The 13056-nt window shown below is 39.0% G+C and overlaps 1 protein-coding gene across 1 annotated transcript in view; it reads left to right on the top strand.

The window, feature by feature from the left end:
• Nucleotides 1-7597, top strand: part of LOC134803603 (coiled-coil domain-containing protein 186) — a 36959-nt gene extending 29362 nt beyond the window's left edge. The window contains exons 12-15 of the mRNA XM_063776405.1: nucleotides 317-411; nucleotides 3189-3320; nucleotides 4577-4651; nucleotides 7262-7597. Coding sequence (XP_063632475.1) covers nucleotides 317-411; nucleotides 3189-3320; nucleotides 4577-4651; nucleotides 7262-7597 — 638 coding nt within the window. The remainder of the gene's footprint in view (nucleotides 1-316; nucleotides 412-3188; nucleotides 3321-4576; nucleotides 4652-7261) is intronic.
• The last annotated feature ends 5459 nt before the right edge of the window (nucleotides 7598-13056 follow it).

Below are 13056 nucleotides of genomic sequence, written 5' to 3' on the forward strand. Positions count from 1 at the left end.
AAGACGAGCCTTAAAGATTTCTCAAGCTTTTTTGCTTTGATCCCTCTGTGGTATTTTTCATCCCCTTTTCTATAACACTTTAAACTCTCGCGTTTTGTACACATATTTAATTACACAAACGGGTCTACCGCGATATAATTTCATTGTTTTTACCTTAAATTCCGACGTTTCAGCTGAGTCGCACCAGCTGTGGTCACGGAAAGACAATGAAATTATATCGCGGTAAACCCATATATGTAATTAAATATATCCCCATTTGTAGTCAAAAGCCATTGACTTTCCTATGGATGTAATTGTTTGGATATTGTTATATCAGGTTCGGTGACGTCGCTCAGCAGCGGCGAGAGCGCGACGCACGAGGACAGCGGCCGAGTCGACGGGCACGACGAGGGGACGCTGCCGGACGTACAGGTGCGAGCTGTCACACTTGTACACTCACCTGCAATAATATGTTACACATCGAAGGACGCAAAAATATCTGACGCGATCTTATTTGTAGAGCCATAAGAGCGTGTCACATATTTTTGCGGCCTTCGAAGAGTAACATATTATTGCAGGTGACTGTACACTATGTAGTCTGTATCTTATTCTATTGTACAGTCACCATCAGATATATCGGAGCGGCTGAGGCGCTCACAAATATCTGAACACGCCTCTATTGTCAAGGCGCTAGAGTGCGTGTTCAGATATTTTTGAGCACCTCGGCTGCTCCGATATATCTGATGGCGACTGTACAACGGGACTTAGGGTCGGCTGCGCCAAACTGTTCGTATCGTTAAAGAGTTCGCTAAATTTCTATGTATGGAAAGTTTCATAGTAAAGTGCCGGGGCGCTTTACGTTGATCATTCTGTCAAATGTGGTTGGTGCGACTGGCCCTTAATCGCGTATTTAAGTTTTACGAACGGATAAACAAGACCAAATGCGGGTAGTTTAAAAAACTCGCGCGGCTTGAAGATGTCGATGTCAACTTGAGCCAGTCTTCTCCGAGACCGCGGGGACAGCGCCGTCCTCGAAACGTCGGAGGTAAATCTTAAAACTTAAATACGCTATTAAGTCCCGTTGTACAATTAATTAATGTGTAAAAATCGTTCTGCGTCTCCTCCTTAAAAAATAATATCTCGGCGACCGAGCTTTGTTCGGAAAACATATAAACCTCGCGTATGAACATATAAATATATAAATGCGCGTTTTCCCAGAGATAAGACCTAGTTAGATATATTTTTCGACCCCGAAAACCCCGATATAGCAAATTTCATCGAAATCGTTAGAGCCGTTTCCAAGATCCCCGAAATATATATATAAATAAACAAGAATTCCTCGTTTAAAGGTATTAGATAGATAGATAACATAGGTATTAAGTTTATTTATGTTTTATTCACGCTTCCAAGGAGTCTCCCCCATCCACTACGGTAATATAGTATTTTAAGTAAAAACTTTCTTTTGCAGATTAAACACTCGAATGTTTTCACTAAATTACTGCACAAGGTGTTGTGTCTTTTTTTCTTTAGTTAGAATAATGAAGTGTAATTTTTATTTAGATAATAACTTGTTTAACGTAATGTCGCCAGCTGGTAAAAATAAAGTAGACTAGTGGAAGTACGAGAATGAGCTAGTGGCTAAAAGCTAAAATAGTTTAATAGAGTTATCTATGGTTAAAATAAAAGTCAGTTGTCCATATAGATCATCATCATCATCAATATTTAAGAGCTATGCTCTTGTTGGTGGAGTAATCGCTCTTCTTTTTGCTGGGCCAGCCTCCCTTGTACGACACGACAGAAACTCTATCTTTTATTTGGCTGAGATATGTGAGCCTGAGCCTTCCTCTAATACCATATAGATAAAGCACCTAAATGTGTTAGATTGGTATGAGCATTCCAGCAGAGAGTAATATAAGTAAAGAAAGAGTGGTAACTCCATACATCAGTTTTGTTACCAAAACGCGCGTTATTCCGTAGTCGACATCTAGCGTCAAGTAGCGGAATATATCAGTACTGCTAGTCGACAATAGATGTCTCGGCGAACGAAAACTCTAATGCTCTACAATTTTCAGCTAATATATAACCGGATTAACTGGAAGTCTGGAAGTGGCGCCGGCCGCCTGTCTGCAGCTCCTACAATCCAGGGTATAGACACTGTTGATGAGTTCGTATATCTGGGGTCAAAGATATGTAATGATGGCAGCTGTGTTCCGGAGATCAAAAGACGCATAGGAATGGCTAAAGATGCCATGACGCGGCTTCAGAAAATATGACGTAATCGGAGAATATCCAGAAACACTAAAATAAGACTTGTACGAGGCCTTGTATTTCCAATATTTATGTATGGAGCCGAAACGTGGACAATCAAAAGCAGAGAGAAACAACGGATCGATGCCTTTGAGATGTGGTGTTGGAGGCGTATGCTGAGAATACCATGGACAGCTAAGCGCACGAATCACTCCATACTGTTGGAACGCGACGTGAAAGTGCGATTGTCCACAATCTGTGAACAACGCTTCCTAAGTTACTTTGGCCATATAATGAGAAGGGGAGACGAAAGTTTGGAAAGGTTAATCGTTGTTGGTAATACTGATGGCAAAAGGTCACGGGGCCGTTCACCAGCACGATGGACTGACCAACTCAAAGGCGAGGAACCATCTCAGAAATTCTATGACGTGGTGAGGAAAGCGATGGACCGGAATCGATGGCGAGAGTGTGTTCGTGCCCGAACAAAACCCACCAACCACGATCATCAGTCATGATGGATGCGACCAAGAAGAAGAAGAACTGGAAGTCTATTTTCAACTCCTGCTTATAATATTAGTCGTAAATTGTTTTAGTAGTATATTTTTCGTCAGTAGCTACACTTATGACATGGTGTCAAGTAGGGGTACTCATAATTCCACTACTTGACGCTAGATGTCGACTACGAAATAACGCGCGTTTTGGTACAAAACTGATGTAAGGAGTTACCACTCTTTCTTTACTTATAATATAATTACTCTATGGTCTCGGCAGCACATTTTATCCATGTCCATGTATCGCGCTACACGTAGGTAGGTTATAAGTTTTAAGTTTTATTTGTTAAATTTTTTTTATGTTGCTTTGCACTAAAACTAAATTTAAGTATGTACCTAATTTGTTACTAACATAATATGGGACTTGTCCTGAAATAAATATTGCCTATTCATTAATTCATTCATTTATAGGTGCGAGAACCAGACCGGCAAGCGCTGGTAGAACGTATAGTATCTCTACAGCGAGCGGCGGCGAGGCGCGCCGAGCGCTGCGAGTTCCTCGAGGAGCACGCGAGGCAACTGACGGACGAGCTGCGGGGGAAGGTGTGTTTCCTTTCTTTTCATCCCCCCTATAGTTCCTTTTTTTAGCATTAGAAAAATACTACACGATCTTGACGTGTCTTTTAATTAAAAAACGCTTTTTAAAAATCATAACTACTACTTATGAACGCAAAAGAATGTAAATAATCGTACATGAATCATAATTGTTACAATATTTGCCGTGATTTATTTTTCAAAAGTGTTTTTCAATATAAAGACACGTCAAGATTGTTTACCTTTTTTCTAATGCTAAAAACTAACTATAGGTTCTGCCATTTTTAAAAATTTCAAAACCTGAATGGATAAAAATATTGAACCTGCCTCCTCACAAAATTTCACTAACACAGTTAAGAAATGCGATACGAAAGCATTTTTGCCCAAGCTGACACGGAGACCTTAGCTTCGCTCACTCTCTCATTAAGCAAAATTTGAGACGCAATACACATTGGACCAATATATTGGACAGGTGGAATACCACCCTTTATCATAATCATAATGTTTATATTCAAAATAGATTCTTACAGAACACTTTTTGAAAGTCAAAAATTGTAGATAATAAATTACATCATTTACGTAGAATATACAAGTCTATTAAAATTATAGCTTATATGCCACGCTTGACTGTAGATAAGGTATTCAACGATATGTGTTTGTAGAACACTACAACTACAAAACAAAACTAATTGAATTGTATTAGAAATAGCAGTAGCTAATTAGTTAATATTCCCAATAATAAGTTAATTATATTATTTTTTCTTAGATAACAATATTGTATATTACCTATATTTGTTAATTAAGTTCTAAGCCCTAGATATTATGGAAGAGCGGAGTCTTCTGTCACAAGTATTTTATACTTACTAGAAGACTTCAACCTTTACACCTGTACCCTCTGTGTTAACAAATAAACATTTTTTCATTTTTCATTTTTTTCACACTACTACTACTTATGTATTACCGCATACTTGTAATTTGAGTCTTTTCTCTTTTACATCTATTCTATTTTTATGTAATTGGGTACTATAAGTTTACACTAATTTTATACATTTGTAAATTATCTTTGTAAATTAGGGAACTATAGGTCTATTACCGAAATTAATTTGTAGCTACTAGCTAAGTTGTTCATATGTTTATTTTAAGACTGTTTGTTTCTCAATAATAAAAAAAAAAAAAAATGTATTAATAGGTAGAAAAGATCACATGACTTCACATTGAGTACTCATTCAGAATCGATGGGGTAATCTGGTTGTATTCGGTTGCAGTCTCGTCTTCTCCGGCATCTGTTGCCCAACCTGCCGGCGCAGGCGCTCGCCTCCACCGCCAGCGACTCCAACAAGGTAAACCATGCTTTACTTACTTGTAATACGGTTCAAGTTAGCTTCTACTATATTCTCAATAGCCTAAAGGGGCCCACTGATTAACAGTCCGCCGGACGGTATCGGCCTGTCAGTTGTTCGGAACTGTCAAAATTTTGTTCTAACTGACAGGCCGGACGGTATCGTCCGGCAGACTGTTAATCAGTGGGCCCCATAAAAAAACTTTGCGAAACAATTTTGGACAGAAAAATGGAAAATCGTAGTATTTTTAAATTCAATAGTGCGGTGTACTGGTGTCAAGAGGCAGTAACTTTTACATATTTTCTTTTTAGGGTTCCGTACCCAAAGGGTAAAAACGGGACCCTACTACTATACTCTGTATCTTTAGGTACTTAAATAAAAGTAAATAAATATTTTGTACATTTTCGGGTAGTTATAACATTTATTGATTCACCAACTAAATACAAAACCACCTGGTACTGTCACTGAACGACCTGACTTAAACCAAAGACATATGTAACTTCGTATAAGACGTATAAAGTGTAAGGAAAAAACGTGCCTCGGAATTCAAGTAAAAGTCATTCTCGAATAGATGTCGCACACACCTTTAGCCTATCCTCGGCTAGATGGCGTGACGACACCGTTTCATATTTAACAATTTTAACACATAGATATCAGTGAATGAACATGGATCAAAATGATATAAAAATAATAAAATCATTTATCCATATATATACATTTTTTGATAACTTTATGCGTTTTTATTTTGAGTTTTAGTCGTGTGTCGATAGATGGCAGTAAATTTACAGTGACTACAAAATTTACAATGACAGGACCCCTCTATACTATCTATTCTTTTTGCTTAAACCTACATTATTTGATCATGTAATGTTTTCATCTATCTTAACCGGCTTAAGAAGCCATTTGAGGGTAGATTTTGTTTACTCTTTTTTAAATACCTAAAGATACAGAGTATAAGTGTCCACTGTCCGTCTGTCACCAGGCTGTAACTCATGAACCGTGATAGCTAGACAGTTGAAATTTTCACAGATGATGTATTTCTGTGGCCGCTATAACAACAAATACTAAAAAGTACGGAACCCTCGGTGGGCGAGTCCGACTCGCACTTGTCCGGTTTTTTTAATATAGCTTTTCTCCTTTTACATATATGTATGTTATACGAATAACAACAGTATCTATTTATGACTTGTATTTAAAAGTATTTAGCATAATAACTTGCATACTACTTTGTAAAATAATGTTATTAACATTCACGCTGCACTAACATTGATAGCCGCCTCGGAGGTTAACCAAGGTGAGTATCAGACATAATTACTGCTATACCACAGAATAAATAATAGTACTAGGTACAGAAGACTCACTCTCTAACAAAGCGCGTCTGTTACTATCAGGACAGATATGGCCGCTAGGTGGCGACAGCGCCACGCGCGGCTTATGGCTAGCCACCAAAATTGGTGTGGAACGGATGTACTTTTAGCTACCTGTAGCAGAGCGACGAAATCGCGGAGTGAGCCACGCCTGGCTATACTCAAATTTATTGAAAACTGGTCAATTTGTACCGTATATACAAACCTACATGAACGCGCTACAAACCTCGATTAGCTAATAATCGTTTGTCTTTGTCTGTCATTTTAACTTACATATTTGTAAGAAAGGGATAAAACATAATTTAACAAAATCAGGCCCGTACATTTTATAAAGGCGGTTATATCGTAAAGAAAAAATTACTAAGTCCGCCGGTGGCCGAGGCCGGGATCGAACCCGCGTCATCAGGTTACGCGGCTAAAATAGTAGCTACAGTACTTATACAGGATGGCAAAAAAAATAAGTGCATTCCCGTTGCTAGGGAGGTTTTGGGACTGAGCAACTTTTACTATGGGACCAACCCCGAAATCGCGAAAAAAATATTTACCCTCCCATAGAAAATGGACCAGCCAAAATGTATGAAACAGCCAAGTTTTTTTTGCGATTTCAGGGTTGGTCCCATAGTAAAAGTTGCTCAGTATAATCCCAAAACCTCCCTGGCAACGGGAATGCAGTTATTTTTTAGCCACCGTGTATAGTCTGTTCCCTAACTCCGGCAACATGGGTACTTAAGTTGGGGCACCGACCGTATCACTCCAGCGACGCCAGATGTGGACGGTTTTTACCAGCACCAAAGAGAATTTGAAATAGAGTTACTGTCATGGTAAATTATGTAGCTACAGTACATTTACTGCCATCTTTCGACAGACTATTAAAACTGTTAGAACGCCATTTGACTTTGATCCTTATTTTTTTCAATGATATGTGTTAACTTGTTAAATATTAATATTAACGCCATCTACTCGAGAGTAGGCTGAAGGTTATGGCGCCATCGCTCGAAAAGATTGCACCATACCTTTGGCCTACAGTCGAGTAGATGGCGTTAATATTAATATTTAACAAGTTAACACATATCAGTGAAAAAAATAAGGATCAAAGTCAAATGGCGTTCTAACAGTTTTATGTTCCGTCGAAAGATGGCAGTAAATTTACAGTGGCTACATAATTTACTTTAACAATCCGTCTCTGTACGCTCTTTTCGCTTCGCCAGCACTGTTACTGACATATTACATTAACTTTTGATAGAAAGAGATAGCGAAGTTCGGCGGCGGCGCCATGGCGGCGCTGTGGGGCGGCGACCCCGGCGGGCTGTCGCTGGAACTGTCTCTGGAGATGAACAAACGGCTGCAGAGCGTGCTGGAAGACACACTACTGAAGAACATCACACTCAAGGTAACAATACAATCAGAAAGAGATAGCGAAGTTCGGCGGCGGCGCCATGGCGGCGCTGTGGGGCGGCGACCCCGGCGGGCTGTCGCTGGAACTGTCTCTGGAGATGAACAAACGACTGCAGAGCGTGCTGGAAGACACACTACTGAAGAACATCACACTCAAGGTAACAATACAATCAGAAAGAGATAGCGAAGTTCGGCGGCGGCGCCATGGCGGCGCTGTGGGGCGGAGACCCCGGCGGGCTGTCGCTGGAACTGTCTCTGGAGATGAACAAACGCCTGCAGAGCGTGCTGGAAGACACACTACTGAAGAACATCACACTCAAGGTAACAATCCAATCAGAAACAGATAGCGAAGTTCGGCGGCGGCGCCATGGCGGCGCTGTGGGGCGGAGACCCCGGCGGGCTGTCGCTGAAACTGTCTCTGGAGATGAACAAACGACTGCAGAGCGTGCTGGAAGACACACTACTGAAGAAAATCACACTCAAGGTAACAATACAATCAGAAAGAGATAGCGAAGTTCGGCGGCGGCGCCATGGCGGCGCTGTGGGGCGGCGACCCCGGCGGGCTGTCGCTGGAACTGTCTCTGGAGATGAACAAACGGCTGCAGAGCGTGCTGGAAGACACACTACTGAAGAACATCACACTCAAGGTAACAATACAATCAGAAAGAGATAGCGAAGTTCGGCGGCGGCGCCATGGCGGCGCTGTGGGGCGGAGACCCCGGCGGGCTGTCGCTGGAACTGTCTCTGGAGATGAACAAACGGCTGCAGAGCGTGCTGGAAGACACACTACTGAAGAACATCACACTCAAGGTAACAATATACAATCAGAAAGAGATAGCGAAGTTCGGCGGCGGCGCCATGGCGGCGCTGTGGGGCGGCGACCCCGGCGGGCTGTCGCTGGAACTGTCTCTGGAGATGAACAAACGGCTGCAGAGCGTGCTGGAAGACACACTACTGAAGAACATCACACTCAAGGTAACAATACAATCTTGCACTTCACCGTGAATACCATACTGTATAAAAATTTTACTCGTGTAAACTATGTAAAATATACTCTGGCACAGCCACTTTATTAGTAGAAAATACCGGCCTATTGCGACTCGGACTCGCGGTCCAAGGGTTCCGTACATGAAGTTCACGCTTGACTGCATTTCTAATAGGTTTTCCTGTCATATATAGGTAAAGAACTATATTGTGTATTTTTTTCAAAATTTTAAACCCAGTAGTTTCGGAGATAAAGGGGGGGAAAGTCGGACAGACAGACAGATAGACGCACGAATGATCCTATAAAGTATAAGGGTTCTGTTTTTTCCTTTTGAGGTACGGAAGCCTAAAAAGGCGGTAAATAAAAAAAATGTAGGCGCAAAAGGGTTGATCTCCCATAGAAAATTTGAATTTCGCGGCTTTTTCTAATGAAAAGTCGTACGTAACTATGTCGATTATTTAAAGGGCCATATGTACTGTAAAACGTTGTACGATACACGTGCGAATAGTTGGCTACTAGTGTCGTGTGCCTTCGGTCGTGTTATTTTTATTTTACTTTATTAGGTACACTAAACAGACATCGTACAATATCATGGGTAAGTAATACAATTGCACATTATGGCTTAAATCTAGCACGAGATCCAAAACAAGTGTACACAGCATGTTTTACAATTGAGCGGAAATATTACAAACTAATTAACACCATATTCCTATAGCTACAGTGAAAAATATCAGAGAAGAAATAACTATCTAAACATTACAATATAACGAGTAACGAACTTTACATTATAAAGACTATTAAACATCACTGAAACAAACTTAGAGGATTAAGGCAGATGTCATCAGTTAAGTGGGAGAAGAGGGGAAGAGGACGCCAGCCAAGCACTTCCTAAACCTAGCGATGTGAGGGTCAAACATATCAATATCAGTATCAGTGCCCCTACCGCGATGATCCCCGGCTATTAAATCGTTATATTGGCGGCACATTCTTGTGATTGGATTATAGAATGAAGTGTTGTTTTTGTACACTCTAAGTGCGAAAAGTTTAGTGTTACGACCTCTAAATCTAGGCGTGTTAAAGGTAATGGATGATAATAGTGCAGGAGAGTCAATTTTTGAGTGTACAATTTTATATAAATTCAAAAAGTCAAACATCTTACGACGAGCCTCTAGTGTGGGGATATTGAACTTGATTAGTCGACTAGTATACGATCTGTATGTACGTCCCAGTTTAAATCTACACGCAAGAACTTTCAAAAATTGCTTCTGTACCGCTTCTATAGCGATGCTATGTACAGAGTAATGCGGGGTCCATATAGGGGAACCATACTCCAGCACACTCCTCACCAGGCTGAAAAACAATACAAGCATACTATCTGGGTTCCTGAAGCCCTTGGTTATTCTGCAGATAAAACCCAACAATTGCCTGCCCCTACTAGCTATATAATCATAGTGTGGCCGAAAACTTAGTTGATCATCAAACAGTATTCCAAGATCCTTGACGACTGATTTCCTGTCAAGACTCTGTCCCGATAGCTCATAGTCATAAATGAGTTTACACTTCTTATTCGAGAATGAGATTACATGACATTTGCTAACATTTAGATACATATGATTTCGATGACACCAGTCTGATATCTGTGTAAGATCTTTTTGTAACATTAAACAGTCGCTCATATCATTAATAGATTTAAAAATTTTAAGATCGTCTGCATACAGTAAGCAGGGGCATGTTAAACAATCAGCAAGATCGTTTATAAATAGGACAAACAACAACGGGCCCAGGTGAGACCCTTGAGGAACGCCCGAAGTTATGGGGAGCTCAGGAGAAAGGAACCCGTTGATGGCGACTAGCTGACTTCTGTTTTGAAGGTAAGAATGAACCCAGCGAAGAAGGCTACCATGAATGCCATAATAGGCCTCAATCTTGTGACAGAGAATATTATGATCAACCTTATCAAACGCCTTCGAAAAGTCTGTGTATATGGAGTCTACCTGACCTCGTGTTGCGAAAACGTTGCACAAATAGTGCTTATACTCTAAAAGGTTAGTAACTGTGGACCTACTACTAACGAAACCATGCTGCTGATCAGCTAAGAATGGCTTGACATGGTTAAACAGGAATGTGTGTACCATAGATTCAAGTAGTTTAGCTATACAGGACAATATGCTTATAGGCCTGTAGTTTTCACAAGACGAATTGTCACCAGATTTGAATATCGGCACTATATGCGCGATCTTCCATGGATTAGGGAATACACCAGTGCAAAGGGATTTATTAAATAAAATATAGAGAGGAGCACTCAACTCCTCACCACACTCCCTGATAAACGAGGCAGGTATCCCGTCCGGACCTGCTCCCTTACCAACATCTAGAGATTTAATTTTTTTCAATATGTCAGTTCGGCTAATAGAGATGTCTGACAGGATTATAATTTATCAGTTAATAATTACTGGGTAATTACACGCACATAACTAATTCATACATACATACTCACATACATACACACATAACTTCACATAAACACTTTCACTTACTTATAAACTTACTAAGACCTTTTTAACCGACTTAAGTCTTTTTGTACTTAGTTGGATCAGTCATTTAATAAAAATTCTTAGTTTTAATTTTAATGTAGTAGCTTTAATAATAATTTGTATTTCGCTTAGATCCCCACGTCACAGGCTAAGCCTAGTGTGGGGATCACTGTACTGCCCCTCTGTTATATCAAGCTATAAAATAAATATATTTTGAATTTTGATTTTTTTGAGTTATCACCATTAGTTGAGAATCCCTTATTTTTCGCATGTGTATCGTAATTAGTACTAATTGTCAAATCCACTGGTAAAGTATGTTTAATGATTGCATTATTTTTCAGGAAAACATGGACACACTGGGAGAAGAGATCGCGCGGCTAAAAACACAGAAGAATACTAACACTAAATAACTTACGTAATCATCCTAAAACTAATATATTTAATGTTGCGTGGAAACTAAAATCATAGAGTAATATGAGTAAAGAAAGAGTGGTAACTCCGTACATCAGTTTTCTTACCAAAACGCGAGTTATTTCGTAGTCGACATCTAGCGTCAAGTAGTGGAATTATCAGTACCGCTACTTGACACCAGATGTCACAAGTGTAGCTACTGACGAAAAATGTACTACTAAAACGATTTACAACTAATATTATAAGCAGAATGGGGTTGAATATAGACTTCCAGTTAATCCGGTTATAATATTAGCTGAAAATTGTTGAGCATTAGAGTTTTCGTTCGTTGCGACATCTCTTGTCGACTAGCAGTACTGATACATTCCGCTACTTGACGCTAGATGTCGACTACGAAATAACGCGCGAAGAAAACTGATGTATGGAGTTACCACTCTTTCTTTACTTATATTATTTAATGATACTGATACAAAAATAAATGATGAATTATTATGTAATATAATATCAAAAATTGTAGTTAGAAGCATCATAATTTGGTATTTAAAGATGATTTAAAAGTAAATTAATATAAAATATCTCTTCTACTATTCATAATTCTTTGGTTAAAAACTACGGTACTTACTATATTGCTTTAAATGTACTTGTATTTATTTTTAATGGGGAAAACGACTGCATGTTAATTATTAGCATTTCTTGTTATTGTATAATATCATACAGTAATATAAGTAAAGAAAGAGTGGTAACTCCATACATCAGTTTTCTTACCAAAACGCGCGTTATTTTGTAGTCGACATATGTCGACATCTAGCGTCATGTAGCGGAATTTATCAGTACTGCTAGTTGACAATAGATGTCGCGGCGAACAAAACTCTAATCCTCAACAATCTTCAGCTAATATTATAACCGGGTTACTCGAAACTCTATTTTCAACTGCTTCTGCTTATAGTATTAGTTGTAAATTGTTTTAGTAGTACATTTTTCGTCAGTAGCTACACTTGTGACATCTGGTGTCAAGTAGGGGTACTGATAGTTCCACTACTTGACGCTAGATGTCGACTACGAAATAACGCGTTTTGGTACGAAAACTGATGTATGGAGTTACCACTCTTTCTTTACTTATATTACTGTATGATATTATAGAGGTATACTTCCGCCTTTATTATTGAATTAACATTCGAACAAAATTACGTAATGAATAAGTAAAAATGAAGTATTTATCAGTATTTAATTATATTTGTCAATGTTTGCGTATTCCGAATGAAACTGACATAGTGCAAGTGTGTGTGTCATATATGTATGATGTTGTAATGATTTGTATATTCATGTGTATAATTATGTTATTATCTACATATTAAATTGTGTTTTTTACAAATACTAAATTCACAGTTCAAATGGCTAATTTACTATCATTATTTTAATCATTTATCCACTGTACAATCTGCCGGGGGGGATAGTAGATTGGCCGAACGAACTGTCGCTTTAGTATCTGCAATATGAAAACAGAATTAACGATAAATTAACACATTCCTTATTAAAATTATATGTATGATTAAATTAAATATCCTTAAAATGTCGTTCAGATTGTGTACAGTCAAGTGTAAAATAAAAATGTGTGTGCACACATCATACTCAAAAATATGTCACATAGTGCTTAATTCGCTGACATAAGAGCTATGGGATATATTTTTGAGTATGATGTGTGTATATTTGACT

Source organism: Cydia splendana, chromosome 26 (assembly GCF_910591565.1).
Source record: "Cydia splendana chromosome 26, ilCydSple1.2, whole genome shotgun sequence".
Lineage (NCBI taxonomy): Eukaryota > Metazoa > Arthropoda > Insecta > Lepidoptera > Tortricidae > Cydia > Cydia splendana.